Source organism: Bufo gargarizans, chromosome 6 (assembly GCF_014858855.1).
Source record: "Bufo gargarizans isolate SCDJY-AF-19 chromosome 6, ASM1485885v1, whole genome shotgun sequence".
Taxonomy (NCBI): domain Eukaryota; kingdom Metazoa; phylum Chordata; class Amphibia; order Anura; family Bufonidae; genus Bufo; species Bufo gargarizans.
This window is the reverse complement of record NC_058085.1, coordinates 251439746-251462333: the sequence shown is the minus strand read 5'-3', so window position 1 is coordinate 251462333 and position 22588 is coordinate 251439746. Positions and strand designations below refer to the sequence as shown.

The 22588-nt window shown below is 43.3% G+C and overlaps 1 protein-coding gene across 11 annotated transcripts in view; it reads left to right on the top strand.

The window, feature by feature from the left end:
• Positions 1–1715: 1715 nt before the first annotated feature.
• The window catches only part of SLC43A3 (solute carrier family 43 member 3), a 42295-nt gene continuing 21422 nt past the window's right edge, over positions 1716–22588 (top strand). Inside the window, exons 1-9 of one of the 11 annotated variants that reach the window (XM_044298381.1) lie at positions 2313–2506; positions 2856–2895; positions 3599–3706; positions 5178–5345; positions 13066–13195; positions 13353–13399; positions 15298–15374; positions 17223–17315; positions 20552–20691. In XM_044298381.1, the coding sequence (XP_044154316.1) occupies positions 3703–3706; positions 5178–5345; positions 13066–13195; positions 13353–13399; positions 15298–15374; positions 17223–17315; positions 20552–20691 (659 nt within the window). In that variant the 5' untranslated portion in view covers positions 2313–2506; positions 2856–2895; positions 3599–3702. Of the gene's footprint in view, positions 1805–2280; positions 2291–2312; positions 2507–2855; positions 2896–3292; positions 3707–5174; positions 5346–13065; positions 13196–13352; positions 13400–15297; positions 15375–17222; positions 17316–20551; positions 20692–22588 lie in introns of those variants that run through there. The other 10 variants (XM_044298379.1, XM_044298377.1, XM_044298376.1 and 7 more) reach the window with 10 other exon arrangements.

Here is a 22588-nt window from a genome sequence, read left to right as displayed (position 1 = left end):
GATCCAAAAAACTGCTGGAACAGCAGAAGATTTTAACGTTAGTTTAAAACTAGCCTAGCCTTTTTTATGTCATATGCCCTCTCTCCACTTTGATAGACCGGGCCAGACGTGATCACATTTACACTGCCTGGCCTAGCCAATTAAAGTGCAGTGGGCGTGGCAGTCGCAGAGAGAGCAGAGCCTCTAGGTGTAATGGCAATGTCCCCATTGCTCCTAGAGGCTCATTTGCATATATCCAAAGTTAATTTTTCTCACCAATGCAGGCAGATATGAACATAGGACCAACCCAGATGCCTTCAGCTGCCAAGCGCACATGCAACAGGTCAGCCAGTTTCAAAAAGGTGATCTTTATTTTCCTTGAGAAACCTGGCTGTCTCCTCCTCCCTGTACCGATGCTGCTAGTTAGCATACAGGCTGGCATAAGTGAAGAGGGCGCACAGCCCTACACTGCCAAGTAATGATATTGGAATCTTAGGACCAGTGAAAGATCCTCTTTAAACCTCTCTATCCCCATACACACAGCTTTTAGGAGAGACAAACATATAACACAGTATTTTCACACATATTTAACCCCTGTTATGCAGTGGGCGCTAGCCCACTGCATTTTACACTATTCTGAGCCTTACTGAATAGCAGCTTTTTGTTCATCTACCAAACAATGAAATAAAAAGTGATGAAAAAACGATATGTACCCCAAAATACTATGAATAAAAACTACAGCTTGTTATGACTTAATAATTATTTTAGTAAAATCCACATCTCAAAATCTAAATGCCACTCCTTCCCTTCTGTGCCCTGCTCTGTCCCCAAACAGCAATTTATGACGACATTTGGGGTATTTTCATACTCGGGATAATTTGCATAACAGTTAATGGAATGCTTTTACTTTTAAAAATGACAAATTTCGGTCTAAAATAATGTACTACTGTAAAAAATGTCATCTTATAGTTTCTCTGTCCAGTGTTATTAAATTCCATGAAACACCTGTGGGGTCAAAACCATCACTACACCCCTACACTACAAGTGGCATCATTTCCTCAGGATTTCCCCTAAATTAATTCAGACCACAAACCAAACCCTCTGAATTAAAGGGGTCGTCGAGGATTTTAATGTTGATGACCTACCCTCAGGATAGGTCATCAATATTAGATTGGTGGGGGTCCGACATTTGGCACCCCCGCCGATCAGCTGTATGAGGAGACAGCATGTGCAGAGCGCACATGCCATCTCCCGTCTCTCTTCCTGCTTACCGCTGCTGTTTATGGCAAAGCTGCAGTGAGCAGGAAGAGAGACAGGAGACGGCACATGCGCACTGCCCATGCCGTCTCCTCATACAGCTGATCATCGGGGGTGCAGGGTGTCGGCCCCCCACTGATCTGATATTGATGACCTATCCCGAGAATAGGTTATTAATATTAAAAGCCCAGACAACTCCTGCAATCCAGATCATACCCAAATATTAATCAGACCCAATACTACAAAATTTATTCTGACTCCAGACAATACTCCTAAATTTTAAGACCCCTTAGGTTTATCAGACTGCAACGCCTGTACACTCGCCACTAGATCCTGATGCCTGCCAGTGTGAGGACTTTGTGTGCACCAGAGCGGTGGTGCTTCAACCAGAAGAGGACCAGGAAGTGAAGAGTGGTGAGGTTAGATTAGCCTTGATCACCATTCTCTGGTTTTATTGTACCAGAGAGAGCTCACCTGCAAAATTAAGAAATTACATTGAAATCAAAACCTGGATTTAAATGCCATCAATATGCTGTGGAGAGATTTGCAAGAAACCACCACCATACAGGTAAAAAAATAAGACTCTCCATGGAGGAGAAGGACATTTTTAGATATTAGATACTGGTATGCAGTTATAAAAACTAAACCAAACTCAACCCAATTTAGGTTGTTTCTGCCAATAGGGTCAATACCAGGTATTATTAGGGGCAAGAGTGCACTTATTTTTCTACAGAAGGACTTTTTGTTGTTGTTGGATTCTATAATCTATATCTTTATATTCTGTTTAGACTGAAAGAATTTCTAGAAAACAAATGACCTGGTATGCCCTTTTTTTTCATGTGTAAGTAAGAAATGTACTGCATGCTAGCTGCAGCTGCTGAAAACAGGAAGGAAGCAGAGTTGGGTGATAGATGTGGTTATTTAATACCATGTCACACTCATACTTGTCCCGTGAAAGTAAAAATATAAAAAAACACAAACATCAGCAAAATGTAGCTCATAAAAACCTGAGAAAAGCATAAAAAAAGAGGAGACCCAAGTACGGGGAGAGGAGGTAATAAGCATAGCGGCAGGAGGGGAGGCAGGACACATATTACATATACAGCTGTGATGTAAGCAGAAGTGCGTAGAATATGCGGAAACTTTCTGAATCACTCTAAGACACAGGATATGAAGTGACTTGGACTAGAATTGAGATGCCTTAGCGTTATTGTTCTCCTAGACATGAGTAGCATGTTGATTTTGGTTTGGGTCCCTTCATAGCTCATCGGTAAGGCTGCAAGACATATTCAAATGCTCTGAGAATTGTTTCAGTTAAGATGGTTTCCAGGATTACAACAAAGGGTCTGTTTTTTTCTTTCTTTCTAGAAACAACGCCACTCTTGTTCATGGGGCTGTGTCTGGTACTGCAACTCATCCCCGTTTAAAATATAAATTAATGCTGAAGAACCAGCTCATGCTCAATGGTGGCATTGTTTCTGGAAAAGGCAAAACCTTTCGTCTAATCTAGAAAACCCTTGTAGTACTGTATAGTGAATATTTAACTTTTTGTAATCTGCTTTGGTTGTACAAATGAGAAATGCTGGCCAAAATGACTTTGTTTCCTCCTTTATGGCCAGTTAGGACAGCAGGAAGAAAAGACGACTGACTTCGAAACAGGTTTAAGAATTTTCTATACAGCTTTTATATCGCTATTATATCATTCTCTTTCTGTCACTGTAAATAAGCCTCTTGTATGCACACTTTGTAGTGGTTATTGTACAGATGAAACTCAAAAATTTTTAATATTGTGCAAAAGTTCATCTATTTCCGTAAAGCAACTTAAAATTAGAATATTGTGAAAAGGTTCAGTATTCTAGGCTCAAAGTGTCACACTCTAGCCAGCTAATTAATCCATATCCCCTGAGAAAAGGGAACCTGAGATTGTGACTTTGGGGTTTTCATAAGCTGTAAGCCATAATCATCCAAATTATAACAAATAAAGGCTTGAAATATCTCGCTTTGCATGTAATGAGTCTCTCTCCTATGTTCGTTGCATTACTGAAATAAATGATCTTTGCACAATATTCTAATTTTTCCAGTTTAACCTGTATTTCAAGTAAACCAGTTCAGCAGGGGAGTAACGTGAATCTCCATTGCCTGAAGGGTGTATTTATAGCACTGGCAGTAGGACTTTTTGTGCTTCACTTATTAGTATCCAGAGCCCAGGTGTGACTGTAACCTCTGCACTCCCAATTTTTACACATCTGCAGTTCAGGATCAGTGTATTTTCATTTGTACTGTTGGTGGCGTAGGTGTTCTTCCTTTTTTTTTTCCCTTTACTTTTCTTTTTTATGTTTTTACATATTGGACTGCTTATAAGACATAATAGAATTATGAGCCCCTGTTACACAGAGGAATACAACCTGACGTAGCTTATCTGGTTCTGCTAAGACCCATAGGCTGTAGCAACTATCCCTTGAGCACATGGGTAAGTGACATTGTAGTAAAACGTTGCTGCCATCTGGTTGTCTTTGCATTCGGTTATGTACGGTATATAGCCTGTATTATGGTGTAGGGTGGCTTCTTATCTGAACTCCTCTGTGGGATATGTGCATGGCTTTATAGTACACAAAGTAAGGCGTCATGCACAAAACCGTATGTATTTTGAAGTCCGCATATTGCATCTGTGTTTTTTGTGGACCCATTGACTTCAATGGGTCTGTAGTCCGCATTTTGTTGTTATATCTTTTATAGGCAGAACGGACATATGGATGCAGAAAGCACCTGGATTATCCGCTTTCCAAATCCGTATGTTTGTTCTGCAAGAAGATAGAATATAACGCAAAATGTGGACCACGGACCCAAGTCAATGGGTCTGCAAAAAAAAAATAGACGCACTGCAAGCATATTTTGCGGATCCACAATTTGCACACTGCAAAACGAATACAGTCGTGTGCCTAACTCACATTTTCCATCCCAGCCTTATGGATGAGATATACAACTTAGGCTACTTCCACACTTGCGGTAGCCTTTTCCGGCAGGCTGTTCCGGCAGGGGATCCACACTACCGCTAGCCTACCATACTGCCGGAAGTCTGCTCCGGCTCCATTTACTATGAAGGGGGCGAGCTTAAGGTCCAGCTGCAGTACGGCAAACAAGCCGAGAGGTGGCCAGACAAAAACCACAGAATGTTGTAGTTTTTGTCCGGCCAGCTCTTGGCATGTTTGCCGTGCTGTGTCTGGACCTCCAGCCCGCTCCCATTAGACTGAATGGGGCGGGACAGGACTTTCGGTGGCACAGTGGACTAGTGGTAGCATGGATCCGGCAGTAAAAGGCTACCGCAAGTGTGAAATTAGCCTTACCCTGCAAGCACTATCTTCAAAATAACAATTAAGGACCATATGTTGATCTACTCTATGTTAGAATGTGTGGGTACGACGCATGATCTGATATTTTAGATTGCTATGTTGTTCTTAGAGAAGACCTTAAAGTGAATCTCCACCTTTGATCAGCATGTAATTTTTAGATCCAGAATTTTGCATTGATTAATTTCACGATATATCTTTATAACATACAGAGTTCTGCAAACATCAAGTATTTAAAGATAAAATGATTGCTAACTGTTGCCACCACTAGATGGAGTTTAGGAACTAACAGTACACTATTTCATTATTGTGTTCAAGGGATTGACAGTAAAGAATAAGACTGTGTGCTCCCTCTAGTGGTGGCTGTAGGCAGAATTTTATCTGTTAAATATATCAATTCTGGCATTTAGAGCTCTGTATGAGAAAAACTGCACCAATAAAATACTGTATATTGGGAAATTAATTAGCACAGCATTTCACATATATTTAGTGCTAGACATTCAGATTAAATATATTTACAGTTTTAGTGATTTGATAAGTATTTGCTGTACATTAGTTTTCTTCATGTTTGACAATTTTTCTTTCTTCCAGCAGAGATGCGTTTCCAGTATGTGCTGACTCTAATCACAGGACTCATAGAATGCATTTGCTTTGCGGGGGTCACCTTTGGGTGGGCATCCCTTGTGTTTGTGCTAAAGAAGGAGAATTACTTTAATGACCTGTGTCCAGACACAAAAAACCAGTCTACCAATGCTACAGGTGGTAAGTATATCATAATGTCAACATTTTGTCTGACAAAATGTGATTTAGAATTGTATTACATGGTCACAATCTTTTCACGAAACTTTGCAGAAATCAGTTGAATTTAAGAAACTTTTATCACTCCTATACACTGTGCCTCCTAAATTAAAGTTGGCTACACATTAAAAATATATCTCTAAAAAACCCACCCATTTTGGCGGATTTAGCCAAAAATCATCTAATTTGTATGGCATCCTTCAGACTTGACAACCTTCCCCCCCGCCTTTTCTCCGGGTGATGCCTGGGAAGATAAGGATCAGGCATGTTGAATTTCAACTGCTTGATCCTTTTGTATTCAGGAAGGTAAGCCTTTGCCAGAGGTATCTGACAGTGGCTTACTCCCCTCTTCCCATTCACAACATATACATTCTTGGCCGAGCTAGGCAGACATATGTATCAGATATTCGGGAGAGATAGCTATTAACCAAACAAGTGTTTGACCTTTATCTCATGTGTATAGCCAGCTTAACATTCTCTGTGTTAAGATGAACTTTAAGCTCACTCCTCTTCCCCACTTTAATTCCTCCTCCCCCTCCCCTCTCCATAGACTTCTTATGGGCATCCTATGTGATCCTTTAGTGAGTTCATACATCTATCTCTCTATGTAGCATATTAGTTTAAGAGTGAAGGGGGTGGGAGTAAAAGAAATTGTTTCTGATAAGATATATTACATAATTTCCTGTATTCATCTCTACGTTTTATTCATGCAAAGTTGTGTTAAAAGATAGTGATCATTTAAAGAAATGTAGTCCATTCAGGGCATCTTCAAACAGCTGATTGGCTGGGTCTTGGGAGAAGGACACCCACCAATTTGATATTGATGACCTATTCTGAGTATAGGCCATCAATATCAAAATCCCCGATAACCCCTTTTAAGGGATTTTCTTATTTAAACAACCCATTTTCAAATACTCCATTAAAGTGGTTGTCTCACATCAGCAAATTGCATTTTTCATGTAGACAAAGTTAATACAAGCCACTTATCAATGTATTGGGTTGTCCATATTGTCTCCTTTGCTGGCTTGATTCATTTTTCTATTGCATTATACAATGCTCGTATTAAGGGGTTATGGTCGTGCTTGCACACTATAGGAAAAAGCTCTGGCCTCTCTGGTGGGCAGGACTGCAGGAGTGTGCATAAGCTGGTGCTTTTTCCCATGCTTCATTTCTCCTGTGATAGCGCTGGATTACGCACAGTTTCCTGATCATATACCATTAGTATTGTCATCAGTATTGCTTCAGGATTTATATATAGACTATAATTAGAGATGAGCGAATTTCTCAAAAATTAAATTCGGTTGGTTCACCAAATTTTCCCAAAAGATTAGATTTGATCCTAATATAGAGGTCACACAGGAGAGTATAGTAGATAGTTATATATTTTATTTTGTTTATGTCAAATCTAATACAAGAAAATATACCTATAAAATTATTAAACAATATGCTATATAGACTTAAATTCCTCTAAAAATGGGTATCGCTAAAAAATGTAACCACTGAGGAAGGAGTCAAGCTAACTCCGAAACGCGTCTGGTAGGACAATTCCATGAGACTAAGGACGTACTGAAGCGCTTCAAGTCGACCAGGAGTAACGGGATTGGTAATCACAACTTGGTAGAAAAAATTGAAAAATTTTTAAAACTCATCAGCCGCAGCAACATCTGACCTGCCTGCGTGATTGAGTACCCGTGCAGGAACTGAAGTCTACAAAATTACTGAGACTGCACTTCCACAACTGATCACCGTGGATTACCGTGGATCCCTGATTTTATCTCCTGGAGGATATACCGCAGCCTGAATAACGCATCACACGTGGGACGCCACGTGAAATTCCAGCACAGTCGGCACAAACCTACAGAACTGTAAGTAACAAAAGTGCCGAACGAGTGTATACACAGGCAGAGCGATCTGTTGCATTGTCAACTAACGGTAAAAGAAACTGGAGTGATTGGCACTCTGACTATACGGCATTCAATCTATGACTCTCGATAATACAAACCTGAATATACCAAGTGTATTGGACACTATCAGTAGTAAGGAACTTGACCATCAGGATATCCTTCCCATAGGATCACACATGTGTTGTTACATTTTTTAGCGATACCCATTTTTTAGAGGAATTTAAGTCTATATAGCATATTGTTTAATAATTTTATAGGTATATTTTCTTGTATTAGATTTGACATAAACAAAATAAAATATATAACTATCTACTATACTCTCCTGTGTGACCTCAAGTGTAGGTGTGCCCTGCTACACTTTCTATTCACTAAATTCCCTTGAAGATTGGGTGTAATCTTCCTGCAGGTGCACCCACTCCATTTTTGCCTAGGAGGTGAGCCTTCTCTAAGCATTTTCTCAATTTGATCCTAATATATTTGTGGCGAATCACATTAAAAACAGCTATTTCCTGGCTGCAAAAAGCCTGTATAGTGGTGTAGAACACTGTGCCTTGCAGTAACACTCATAGGGAGTCTGCTGTGGTAGTTAAACAATACTGTGAGTCAGTATGACATGCAGATGACAGGCGTCTCTCTTAGAATCAGTGCGCACTTCACTTATTTGGGCAGTTACAGGGCCAACACTGACCAAATACCTCAAGTGTGAACTCAGCCTTACAGGTTGATGTTAGCGTCCAAAAGAAGCGCACTCTTTTTACACCGTAGTCAGCTGATTCCACATAGATGTCTACAGAACCTGTTCTATTACACGCTTATACAAGTAGAGCCCCCCTGACAGAGTGGAGAGGGTGTCAGCAGTAAGTTTGTGTTGACCTCACTGATAATTTTGCCCTTCCTTTGATCTCTCAGAACAATAACCCCCCAAAAAACGGATCCTGTCTTTTGAGCATCCGCCTTCACTTGGTCAGCATTTGGTCAGTAATCCATCAGTATTGCTAAAGCCAAAATAATAGATCCAAAATAAAGATGACACGTGAATGGAATATTTGCATGTCTTCTGTGTTTTATACCCACTCCTGCTTTTGGCTACCAAATCATAAGCCAATTCTGATGCAAAATAAGGACCATGTCATACACGCCTGCTACATAGACAGGATCCATTGTGTTGAGGTGGCAGCAGCATGAGGAAACCACAGAGTGGCCCAATGACATATTGTTGAGGTGGCAGCAGCATGAGGAGACCACAGAGTAATGATGTGGCAGCAGCATGAGGAGACCACAGAGTGGTGAAGTGGCAGTAGCATGAGGAGACCACAGAGTGGCCCAGTGACATAGTGTTGAGGTAGCAGCAGCATGAGGAGACCACAGAGTGGCCCAGTGACATAGTGTTGAGGTAGCAGCAGCATGAGGAGACCACAGAGTAGTGATGTGGCAGCAGCATGAGAAGACCACAGAGTGGTGAAGTGGCAGCAGCATGAGGAAACCACAGCGTAGTGATGTGGCAGCAGCATGAGGAGACCACAGAGTAGTGATGTGGCAGCAGCATGAGGAGACCACAGAGTGGCCCAGTGACAGAGTGGGGAGGTGGCAGCAGCATGAGGAGACCGCAGAGTGGCCCAGTGACATAGTGTTGAGGTGGCAGCAGCATAAGGAGACCACAAAGTGGCCCGGTGACATAGTGTTGAGGTGGCAGCAGCATGAGGATACCACAGAGTGGCCCAGAGACATAGTGTTGATGTGGCAGCAGCATGAGGAGACCACAGAGTGACACAGTGACAGAGTGGGGAGGTGGGGGCCAATGCCAGTACCAGCTGAGGATAGTAGCTGGCAGTAGGGGCACCTGGAATCAGGTGTGGCATCAGGCGGGTGGCAGCATCAGAAAAGTAGCTGAAGAAGGTAGCCAGAAGAAACAGGCCTCTTTTGTCAAAGTGTAGGTGTGGCATCATGGATGATTTAGTCTGATGCATCAGGCACTGGGGTTTGAAAATCCTGGCTGATCCACGTCTGATTCATCTTCTCAAAGGTCAGTTTCTCCACATTTTGGCCAGGCTCGTGGACAGGCAAGTTCTCCTTGGGGTAACTATGCCCACCACTACACTAAACACCTGCTCTGATGCCACACTGCTGGCCGGGTAGGAAAGCTTGTCCTTGGCAAACTCAGCCAGTTGCGGCCACAAATAAAGTTTGGCTGCCTAGTAGTCCAGGGGATCTTTGATGTGGGGTCGCAGGTGCAGCCAGCCAGTTGCAGGGGGTACACGTTAGGTTCACGGTAGACCGATGAGGGGTCAAATGGTATAACACACAGGTCATCAGTTTACTCACGGTTAGCAGATAGCCTCTCTGGGCTGGCAGCACAGTATTAAGGTGGTCAACACGAAATCCTCCGGGGCACGCTCTGTGATAGGAAGCATCAGCCAACATGGTGGTTGAGGTTCCCTTGATGTTAAGGGTGCTTAGGGTGCTTGTTGCGGCTGAGTCCTTTGATGATTTTTGTTGTGATGCCAGTACCATTAATGGTGGTACAACCATAGGTAGTAATAATGAGGTAGACAGTGGTAAGATGCAACTCACAACTTTTACTTTGGTAACTTTTCAGTTGCTGTGGTACAATTATGCAGTCTTTAGATGTTACAGAGACGATACTGCAAATCCACTGTTTAAGGCTTGTCAGGTGCTGGGTTGGTTTCGGAGCAGTGGGTTAGGTATACCTGGTTCCTTTAGATGCCTTGGATCCTATTACTTGACTTTCCCTACAAGCAAAATTTGTATAGACAGGAAAACTCAACTGTCCCTCAAAAGGGTGGTGTGGCTGCCTGAAGCTATAAACCTCCACCATGCAAAGGTGTCTGTGGCCCTCAATAATGGCTCTTATCACCGATGAATTTCTGGGAATGCTTGTTTCTTTTCCAGGGAGGCAAACTCTTCTCCTACTGGTCAGGGATTCAAGTCTATAGTACAGCTACAGAAGGAAAACGCTGTTCTGCGCCTAACATCTGAGTAAACACCTTCTAGCGAAGTTGGCTACACTCACTAATCTGAGTTGCGAAGTCTTCACTCTATCTTTCCTCCCACTAACTTGATCTGACTACCTCAGATTTGCTCTCTTCTGACTACATCCTAGTTAATCTGATCTAGCAGTTTCTGTTCCAGGACATGAATCAGTAGAATGACGTTGTTCATCCCTTAGTCCTGGCGACTGACAAATAAAGTGTCCTCCTCAAAGGGCCCGAGCAAACGGCAGATGTCACGCAAGAGCTGCCACTGGCTAACATCGAAGTTACCTGTCTACCTGTATCATCAAGAAATCGTTTATGGCCTTTCAGTGTTAATATAATTGGCCCAACATATGGAGGGTGGAAAATCGGTCCAACATATGAAGGGTGGAATTCCAGCGGATGGAAACGCAGCATATTAGCCTATGTTGGGGGATGCCATTCTGCAGCTGCAGCTCAAGAAGGGTGTGCTTTGCGATGTACAAGTAGCTGAAGTGCATGCAAAGCTTCCTGGCCATTTTCAGAATGTCTTTCAGATGAGCGGAAGACTTCAGGAAATGCCTTACAACCAGATTGAACACGTACACCATGCAGGGCGCATGGTTCAGCCCTTCTTGACGCAGCACGACACCATGTTCTTCCCGTTGTCGGTCACCACAGTTGTCGAAGAGAAAGCCAGGATTTGATTTCTTGATGAAGAACGAGGAGCAGTTCCTCTCCTGTGTGACTCCTTTCACCCAGGCAAATGAGGTGCAGATGAGTCCCCTACTCATGTGGTATGCTAGTGGAGCAATGTGAATTGTCCCTGTAGTAGACGCTGAGGACATGGTGGAGGAGGATGAGGCAGAGGTGGACATTGTCGCAGAACCAACGGAGTGAGAAAGTGGAGGCGGAAGCAGCGTTACCTGGCCAAGTTGCTGGTGTGGCTGGGCAGAAACCACATTTGCCCAGTGGGCCGAAAAGGACATATATTGTCCTTGACCGTAGTTACAGCTCCCCATGTCGGCACTGCTGTGCACTTTGGCAGATACTGACAGGCTCAAGAACTGTCCCACCTTCTGTTCTACATATGTGTGCAGGGCTGGTACTACCTTTTTTGCAAAAAAATGACGGCTTGTGACTCTCTACCTTGGCTCGGCACAATCCATCAGTTCTCTGAAAAGTGCCCCAATTTGTAAAGGGAGGGACTGCAGCACCAGCAACTTGGCCAGGAGCACGTTCAGCTTCTGCACCATTGGATGAGTGCACACATCGGAGCCACGGTTCTCCCAGGCCACTTTATGGTGATGCTGCATGTATTGATGCAGGGAGGTGGTGCCCATATTGGCACCCTGCCCACTCTTCACCTTCTCCCCACAAATTCGGCAAATGGCCATGTTCACCTCCTCCGGCGGGCCTAACAAAAAATTGCCACACTGTTGAGTACGGCATTGGCCCCCCAATACTCTTCACTGACTGCCTGCTACCGCTGCCTTCGTGAACCCCTGCACCGCTACTTCCCGGCGAGGTAGTCTCCTGCAAAGTGGGCTGTCTACACTGGTCAAGTTTGGCTCCCGACCTCCCACTGCTGCCACCCTGCTGACTCCTCGCCACACTACCACCTTGCTGGCTTAGCCGTTGCCTCTCGCGCATGCTGCCACACTCTTCTCCTGATGATGATGAAGCCCTATCTTCACCTGGGTCCCAAGTGCGATCAGTTTCTTCATCATCCGCTACTGTCTGCACATCATTGATGTTCCCCTTAATGGTTTCAGGGCCAGGAGCCTGACAGCTAGCAACGTCAGCTCCCATGCGACTCTCATCATCACTACTTGCCCTCCTACCGGAAGAAGCGGCGGATCTCTCCTCCACATCTTGGCTGGGCAGTAGCTGCTGACTGTCCTCTAGTAGCTCATCCTCGCTAAAAAGTGGAGTGGAGCCTACGGCATATAATACTTCTCTAGCAGAGGGAACAGAAAAGGACAAAGGCAGGATGAAGACAGGTGAGGGCACAGTGCCTTATCACGAGCCATGCCAACTAAGTGCTGTGTCTGAAGAACCCACCGACTTTTGGCTGGGGGTGTTTGATGTCAATTGCGACAAAGTAGAAGACCGAGTCAACCATCCAAGCACCGCTGGGTTGCTGGTCAAGACACGACTGCTAGATGACACTAGGAGCTCAGGCCCCTTGCTGCGATTCCTACTGCCACCTCCCCTTCTTCTGCTGCCCGCTACAAAAACATTTTGGCCACTGCCCGTTCCCTTTGAAGGGCCTGTCACTTGTCTGTTTGACATACTGTTAGATAAAATAATTAAATTAAAAGGAAATTAATACACCCCAAAAAAGCTGAAGAACAATGTAACTTGACCACAGAACAGCAAATAAGACATACTTTATTTTACAGTTATACACCCCCAAAAAGGTTGTAGTACAAAGTAACTGCACCGAAGAACGGCAAATAAGATGTACTTTTTTTTACACTTATACACCCCAAAAATGGCTGTGGTACAAAGTAACTGCACTGCAGAACAGCAAATAAGACATCCTTTTTTTTTTTTTACACTTAATCACCCCAAAAGAAACTGTAGAACTATTTAAATGCACTGCAGAACGGTTAATATGACGTACGCATATTTCCTATAAATGCACCCTGCAACACAGCAATTGCACCCCAATAACAAACAAGGTTTGCTAGAATTACAGAGGTATTATCTAGTGCAAACCTAAAAGCAGCAGTATTTTATACATATGTATTGATGGTGTCACAGTCATATATAAAAACTAAAGACCAATTATTTTTTTTATAGGGTGCCCGTCTCAGGATGAGCATTTTTCGCTAATATTTACAGTGGCAGCTTTCATGAACAGTGCCATGACCTTTCCTGGTGGTTATATTTTTGATCGCTTCGGAACGGCAGTGACAAGGTTTATTGCTATGTAAGTGAAAATTCTACAGTTATAGTGGCCACTGCAGAGGATGTGAGCAGCTGAGCACCAGTGGGTCCTCCTTTTGGGAAGAGATGGTCCCCCATACATGCCAATCTATTTCATTATAAAATTTCTTTAATGTGTGGTCTTTTTTTTTCTTCTCTAGTTGTCTATTTACAACAGCAACCCTCCTTATTGCACTCTCTACAGCAGGTAGGTCATGGTAAAGTCCTTACAGGTAGAACATGTTTACCGTGTTGGAAGACTGAAGCACAGCTCTGTTGTCAAAGGTGTAATTTAAAGCTCATGGGTAAAATCTGTGACAGCGCCAACAATGATGTGCCATTTATATATTGGAGTCTTCTTATGTGATAGTAGTAGTAGTAGTGCCTCTGAAACCTCTCAAGCTTAAGGGCCTGGATGCCACTGATATTTCTCACCCCCATAGCTAGGTCTGATGGTTTATTCATTGTCATGTGCTTATGATGTGTTATTGTGCTCTCTCCCAAAGTAGACAAATTTGCTCTCATTTCCCCATTTGCTAAAATTGAAAGTGTGATAAATATGATCTCTTTACCACAATGAAAAACAAGATCTAGTCACACAGTCCATTAAAGGAACAGTAAACCTGGCTGTTGTTGTTGTGCCTGAACCAGTTATTGCAAAAGTTGAATGCAGTCAAGGCGTGAACATGGGAGATCAAATTTGATGTAAATAAATGTTTAAACTCTCAATGTACATTTTTCAAAAATGTTTCAGAATGTCTTACAAAAGTAGACACTCACCTCACTGATCCCCAGTGCTCCTGTTCTCACAGGGCCCCGCCGGTCTCCATTTACAGGTCCCTCTCGACATGTGAGTGATCATAGGTAAAGGAGACCAGTGAGGCACCCAGGAAGCATCGGAAAGAGAGTAGCATGGGATAGGAAAGTATTACTACTTTAATTTTTTTTTAAGACATTCTGTCACTTTAAAAAAAATGTATACTGTATGGGCAACTCCATCAGCACTTAATTTCAAGCAGCAGATTCCTGTAAAAGCAAATGAGATGTTGCTGTTAAGCGAGAGGTAAAAGTTGTAATCTACCGCCCCTTTACACGGACCATCGATCAGGGCAATTATTGGGAAGAAGCATTCCTTGGAACGCTCCTTCCCGATGATTTCCCTGTGTAAAGGTTCTGCACCAATAACCCAATGAACGAGCAAATGTTTGTTCTTTGGGTGAATGCATCGCTAATTATTGCTTCTGAGCAGCAGATCTTATTGTGTAAACAGGGATCTGCTACCTAGAAACAATAAATGTGTACGGGAATGATCGATGCAGGTGACTGCTGTATGTAAATGTGACAATGCAAATGAGTCATGTCAAGTTGAATGTTGATGTGGAGAAACCAGAGGCGCACCTAGCCTTTCTGCTGCCTGAGGCAAGAACTGAAACGGCGCCCCCCCCCCCATGCCAATTTCTTAACCTAACCTCTTTGCCACAATGAAAGCGCTCATTGCCCATGGCCCTTCCGCTGCACCCCCTCTTGCTCCTACCTGGTACTGCCTGAGGCCTCACCTGGCCTCATTAGTGGTGCACCCCTGGGGGAAACCCAAGACCTGCAGCATCCTAAGGGAGCAATGGAGCAGAAACCCACTGGGGTGGATCAGGTAAGTATGATTCTCACTGTGGGTCTTGCCATTCCGGGGGGAGGGGGTCTGCAGAGTAAGTCTCCAGGGACGAATATCTACTTTGAAGCCTCATGCAGACGTCTTGTGAGATACCGGACTGGTATCCTCCTGAGTGCAGGAGCGCACGGCATCATTGGTTGCTATGACGCCGTGTGATTTGTGCCGCCGCTGCTGTACAGCAATACACTCGTATAGATCATATGAGTGTATTACTGTACAGCGGCGGCGGCACGAAGAGCACAGAGTCGTAGCAACCAATGACGCCATGCGCTCCTGCACTCAGGAGGGTACCAGTCTGGTATCTCACAGACCGTGTTCCACGGACGTCTGCATGAAGCTTAAGGCTTGCAAAGTCGCATTTTGAACATGGGATTTTCAGCTGCAATTCTTTTGAGATTTCATCCATATACAACCTATTAATGTATTTATTTTACCAGATACGGCTGTGCTCATATTCCCTGCTCTTTCTTTGCTGGCAAGTGGTGGAATTTTCTTAATTCTGACTAATATGCAGGTCAGTTTAAATATATATTGATAATTAATCATTGGTAAAAAGTGTACAATATTATTTTACAATTAGGGCCACTTTGATAGATTGTAGGAACCAGAGCAGGCAGTAAAGTACAGTGGTAGACAGGTTTTCAGGTATTTTCAGCTCAAATCATACTGCTATGTGTATGGCCCACAAAAACCAACATACACAGTGAAACCTCTTTGAGACGACCACCCAAATTTGCATCGAAAAGTGGAGGATGGTGGTCTTTTTGAAGATGGCTAGAATATGTATTATATAGAGGAACTTAAAATATGTAATAGAAAATCTGGTCTGCATAAGAGGGTGGTCTTCTCTACGAGGTAGTATTTTGTATAAGTTTCACTGTAATGTCCAAATGATATGCAGTATCCAAATAATACTCACGTAATACTGCAATTGAGTTCTCAAATAAGGCTACTTTCACACTGCCGTTTCTGGGTCCGCCTGTGAGATCTGTTTCAGGGCTCTCACAAGCGGCCCCAAACGGATCAGTTCAGCCCCAATGCATTCTGAATAGATGAGGATCCGTTCAGAATGCATCAGTTTGGCTCCGTTCAGCCTCCATTCTGCCCTGGAGGCAGACACCAAAACACTGCTTGCAGCGTTTTGATGTCCGCCTGACGATGCGGAGCCAAACGGATCCGTCCTGACTTACAATGTAAATCAATGGGGACAGATCCGTTTTCACTGACACAATATGGTGCAATTGAAAACTGATCCGCCTCCCATTGACTTTCAGTGTAAGTCAAAACTGATCCGTTTGCATTATCATGAACCCAAAAAAATAAAACTTTTTTTTTTTTGTTCATGGTAATGCAAACAGATCCGTTCTGAACGGATACAAGCGTTTGCATTATAGGTGCGGATCCGTCTGTGCAGATAACAGACGGATCCGCACCTAACACAGGTGTGAAAGTAGTGTAACACCACCATACACCATTAAAGAGGACCTTTCACCAGAATTAAACTTCTAAACTAACTATACAGGCATGTAGAGCGGCGCCCAGGGACCCCCCTGCACTTACTGTTATACCTGGGCGCCGCTCCGTTCTCCGGTAATTGCCTCCGGTATCTTTACAGTTAGGCTCCACCCAGGGGAACCTGCCGGCGCCTCCTTCTCCCCTGCCATGCTGCAGCGCTATGAGCTGAGCACTGTGATTGGCCAGCGCTGCAGCATGGGAGAATGAGCCCAGGGCAGGTTCCCCTGGGTGGAGCCTAACTGTAAAGATACCGGAGGCAATTACCAGAGAACGGAGCGGCGCCCAGGTATAACAGTAAGTGCAGGGGGGTCCCTGGGCGCCGCTCTACATGCCTGTATAGTTACTTTAGAAGTTTAATTCTGGTGAAAGGTCCTCTTTAAATAATACTGGTTGGTCTTATCTTCTGCGGCCTTCCAGGAAATATAGACCCCGGGTAACTCTCTGGTTTGCAATCCTCCACATACATTTTTGTTAACCTACGCTTGAACATTAGGAAATTTAAAGTACAATTCCTTAGTATACAATTGTTAACAGATTTACTCCATTCATGGGCAAGCACATTCAAATACCTGAGCGAGGCAGAATCAGGAAGATTAAATTCCAGGGACTTGCTGTCAGCCCATCTGCAGAATACAGGCAGCTCATGAGCAGACTACAGGTTATGAAGGCTGTATTTGCTGTGTCATAGAAAAAGGCAAGCTACTATTAGCCTATATCTGGATCTATATATGGATTTACAAACCAACAGCAACTGCAAATTTGAAGATCATTTTGTACATTGTACAAGGTAGCTTTAGTCATGTAAGAGTGCAGTAAATAATAATAAAACTTTCTTTTTTTTGCAAAGGTGGGAAATTTGTTTGGACCTCATCGTTCTACCATAATAACGCTATACAATGGAGCTTTTGACTCTTCTTCTGTTATCTTTCTAGTTGTGAAGGTAAAAGATCTATCAATCAAAAATTATTTGTAGCATTTCTTAAAGGGGTTCTCACTTCAGCAAATGGCATTTATCATGTAGATAACTACAAGGCACTTACTAATGTATTGTGATTGTCCATATTGCCTCCTTTGCTGGCTTCATTCATTTTTCCATCACATTATACACTGCTCGCTTCCATGGTTACGACCACCCTGCAATCCATTAGCGGTGGCCATGCTTGCACTATAGGAAAAGGCCTCTCTGGTGACTGGGACAGAGGGAGAGCGCATACGCCAGCGCTTTTTCCTATAGTGTGCAAGCACAGCCACCGATGCTGGGATACAGGGTGGTCAGAACCTCGGGAAACAAGCAGATGCATTTTTTTTGCCAAAATAAGGGGTATCTGATTATGGTTGTAGTACGTGTGATGATTGTGTACGCATGCACATATAAATACTATAAATTCACATACACTTGACAGACAAAGTTCCCTACCTTGATGTGTACATAGATAATGCTGCCTTATTGTAGACATGAATAATCCCACTATACGGTGCACATAAAGAACATGCTTATGTGTGTAGAAATAAGTGCTTCCATTCTGTACCAATGAACAATGCCTCTATACTGTACACACAAATAAGGTTGCTATAAACTGCATACACAAATAATATCACTATATACTGCACACATAGTATCCCCATATCTTGCACACAAAAATAACCGTACACAGTGCTTCCTCAGTGGAAGGGAATATGGGGGAGATTTATCAATGTTCTAACGGCAATATTAGGCTTCATGCACACGACCGTTCCGTTTTTTGCGGCCCGCAAAAAAAACGGAAGCCGCCCGTGTGCCTTCCGCAATTTGTGGAACGGGCGGCCCATTGTAGAAATGCCTATTCTTATCCGCAAAAAATTTTTTTTGCGGGGACACGGAACGGAGCAACGGATGCGGACAGGACACGGAGTGCAGTCCGCATCTTTTGCGGCCCCATTAAAGTGAATAGGTCCACACCCTAGCCGCAAAAACTGCGGCTCGGATGCGGACCACAATGACGGTTGTGTGCATGAGGCCTTATGCTGTTAAAATGTTGCAAATTATTATGACACATGCCATAATCATGACATATGCCGTATTTGCGCCATAATTTGTAAATTCTTAGGCGGGACAGAGCATCTGCTCCCTAATGAATTTAATATAATTTAGACCAGCGGGTCCAGAGATGCACCTCATTTTTTAAGATCTGCCTCTTAACTCCTTTCTGACCGACCGACGCAAACATTTTCGGAAGTATATAAATATGGCGCCCGCTGTCTTTCAAGTTTTAAACCCCTCAGATGCACACATTTAACCCCTCAGATGCTGTGGTCAATTATGACCACAGCATCTGGGAGCTCAAAAACTTGGGACCCAGCATGGGATGTAGGGGAGGTGTCTGGATATGTATGCAGCAGCCTCGGTCCTCCTGAATGATCTGAGGCTGCCGCAGATAGGTTCCTATGGAGAAACTATTAAAAAGTTTAAAATATAAAAAATTCAATCACTCCCCTTTCCCCAAAATTAAAATAAATAAACAATTTTAAAAAATAAACATCATAGGCATCACCATGTGCGAAAATTCCTGTTCTATTAAAATATTTAAAAAATTTATCCCATATGGTGAATGGCGTAAAGATTTGCCACTTTTTTTGTCACCACCTCCCCCAATCATCATAAAGTCAAACACTCCAAAATGGTATCCATAAAATGGTATGCAAAAAATGAGCCCTCTGTACACAGCTCTGTACACATAAAAAGAAAAAAATTATGTTTTAATATGGCGGTGCAAAGAAAAAATTTGTTATTTCTAAAAGTTGTTTTTTCAGTATTAAAACGCAAGACACACTATATAAACGTGGTGTCGTTGTAATTATACCAACCCAGAGAATGAAGGGAGTAGGTCAGTGTTACCGCATAGCAAATGCTGTAAAAACAAAACACATAAAACTGTGCAGAATTTTTTTTTTCTATAATTCCACTCCATTTGAAAAAAAAATCTGATTCCCACTACATTGTATGCAACATTAAATGGTGCCAATAAAAGTACAACTTGCAGGACAAAAAACAAGCACTCTTACCGTTATGTGAATAGAAAATCAAAAAAGTTATGGTTCTGGGAAGGCTGGGAGACAAAAAAAAAACTAAAAAAAAACTAGCCCGGTCCTGAAAGTCTGGCATAGAAAACTCCAGTCTTGATAAATCTCTCCCTATGGCCTCCTGCACACGAATGCATGCTTCCCATTGCCGTAGTGCGGACCGCATTTGCAGATCCGCAATACACGGGCACCGTTCCGTGGCCATTCCGCATCATTGATGCAGACCCATTTACTTTAATGAGTCCGCAAATCTGGAGATGTGGAGTGGTGCGGAACGGAAGTACGGAACGGAACCCTACGGGAGCACTAAGGAGTGCTTCCGTGGGGTTTCGTCCCGTACTTCTGTTCCACAAAAAGATAGACCATGGCCTATCTTTTTGCGGAATGGCCGGATCGCGGACCCATTAAAGTGAATGGGTCCACATCCATGATGCGGCTGCCCCACGGGCGGTGTTCGTGCATTGCGGCCCGCATTTTGCGGCCCGCAAAGCGCGACCACAGGGCGCACACGTTTGTGTGCAGGAGGCCTATGACTGCATAGTCCGTATACACAAGGTTAGTATGTAGTCTGTTAATATAGAAACATATAGATTTGCATAGGAGCTGTATACGTTAAACAGTAGGTTATAGAAATTATTTGTAGGGTTGCTTCATTTTTTCTTTTTTTGGATGCTTTGTGGTGAAAATGGTGCACAACTAGAAATTCTAATTAGCATGTATGTGAAGCCAACTGTTAGCATGTATATTAGAAGTATGCAGTTGTGTGTTTCTAAAGATGTCCATATCATACTTGGAGGCTACCAGAAAAAGGGGAGACCTTCTGGACTCCAGGAAGAAGTGGCAAATCTCCTAGGATCTACATTGAAAAGCTACTTTTTCTTGAAGAGCAGCTCTCCATGAATTTCAATGGTATCTGGCACTGTATCACCAGACACCCAAATGTACATTGAGGAGGCTGGGCGCCCACACGAAAGCGGACATGATGCTACTATTATCGGGGAGTGGCCTAATAAACATATAGAAAATATTGTAAATTATGGCAAATGTCCATTGTCGGGCCAAGGGGTATTTGGTAATGGCTATGGCTGATGTATATATCTAAACTGTTTATCCTAGGTCCTCTATGAAAATGGAATTTCACTCCAGAATGTGTTTCTCTTCATATCAAGCTGCAGTATTTGCCACGTTTTAAGGACAATTTTCTTGATGCCGAAGAATCATATCCCTTTCCCTGTACCAGAAGGCTACAGATATGGGTATGCACATCATTATAGTTTTTATAGGCTTTTGGATAAATATTTTAGAGGTTTAAAGGGAATCTGTCAGCAGTGACCTCCCTATAAAACTGTTTGCTTAGACAAATAGCTGTAGGCTCCGTTCCCGAGTTATGATACTTTTTCTTAATATGCAAATTCAGCCTTTGGTGTAACGAGAGCATCGCTATTGCTCTTGTTACACCCAAGCTATGCTCCTCTCTATGACCAGCCTCTCTGTTGCTTCTTTGCCATTGCCTGGGAGGTGCTTGCCACAGAGAGGAGCAGAGTGTGGGTGCAACAAGAGCAATGGTGACTCCTTCATTGCACCAAAGGCCTAATTTGCATATTAAGAAAAAGTATCATAATTTGGGAACAGAGCCTCAGATCAACAAAAAGAAAAACGTCTTTTTAATCAAGTAAACCACAGCTATGTGTCAATGCAGACAGCAGGATGGAGAGGTTGTTGGCGATAGATTCCCTTTAGAACATGTTTATACTAGCCTTTGTTCACACTTGTTATTCCCTCATTATTCTATTACAGCTCTATACAAGTCGTATGGCTCCCATAGAAGTCTTTGGGGTCATGTTGTATTCCTGTAGGCCTTGCCATGTTCAACTAGGCGTTATATTACGCAGATTTTTTCCCTTAGAAAATTTGCCACTAGGGGATAATTATCTCTGCGCTATGGTCCATATAGAGGCACCATACAGTCACACAAAAAGTGCTTACTGCCGCATACTATTAAGTTGTGGGGACTCTGTACAGCGGTGTTATATGTGCTGAGCCGAACTGGAATTGGATGTTTTTCTAACGCTCCTACATAAGGCCTCTTCACATTTCTGTTTTTCACTGACTGCACATATACCCATTGATTTTAATCTGTTTGTTCACACCAGGGGAGATGTGCTACTTGGGTCCGTAATACAGGCCATGTTGGGTCAATGACAAAACAAGGATGGCATCCATGTTTGGTCATATTTTTACTGACCACACGATAGGAGCAGTGTCCGTTGAATTATGAAAAAATGTGAAACGGACACAGAAATGTCAACAAGGCCTAAAACCTTCCACATACAATATAGGATTGTAGTCTTAAAGAGGAGTCTTTGAAAAATGTTCTATGTAAAGACAAAGCAAATGTCTCCAAATTGTATAATTGACTGGGAAAGAGTTAGACATTTGTACTGTGCAAACACTGCAATAACATACATCCCAACAATACCATCTTTACTGGGACAATATCAGGAACTGGACCAAAAGAGGGGCAGAGTTTAAAGGGGTTTTCTGGGATTTTAATACTGATGACCTAGCTCCTCGGGCGTATGTGATGACGTAGACAGGGTGTGTCACGCCCTCCTCCTCTCCTCCTGCCGCGCTCCACTGCATCTCCCGCCCATCATGTGCCCGGCGTTTGGAGCTACTCCCAGGCACTGGATTGATCTGAAGACCCCCTCTGCTGTCTGTCCTGTCTGGTTGTGGCGGATTGCTGTGGAGGCTGCCGGTTTGCCCAGTGGATTCAGATGGCTGTTTGGCTGCCTGCGATTGTGGTCAGGTCTCTTCTCTCCCCGCTGCCTCCCTTATATGAAGATTTTATTGTGGTCTGTGCAACAGCTCTTGTTCCTATAACCCCGCGTGTCTTATGGTGGTTTCTGCTACCTGCTTGCTTCTCTCCCCTGCTCTCTGGCCCCGTCCTCCTGAGCTGCTGTATCCAGACCAGTAAGATCTTTCCTTCTTGGACTTGTCCTTTCTTGGTTTTTCTTTCTTTTTTTGTTTTTTTGTCCTGTCCTGTTTTTTTGTGGGGTGCAAAAGGCATCTCCCTTAACAGATTTAAAAAAAAAAATTCATGTATAAGTAACATCCTCTATAACAGACTACATATGAGTAACTTATTTAGGG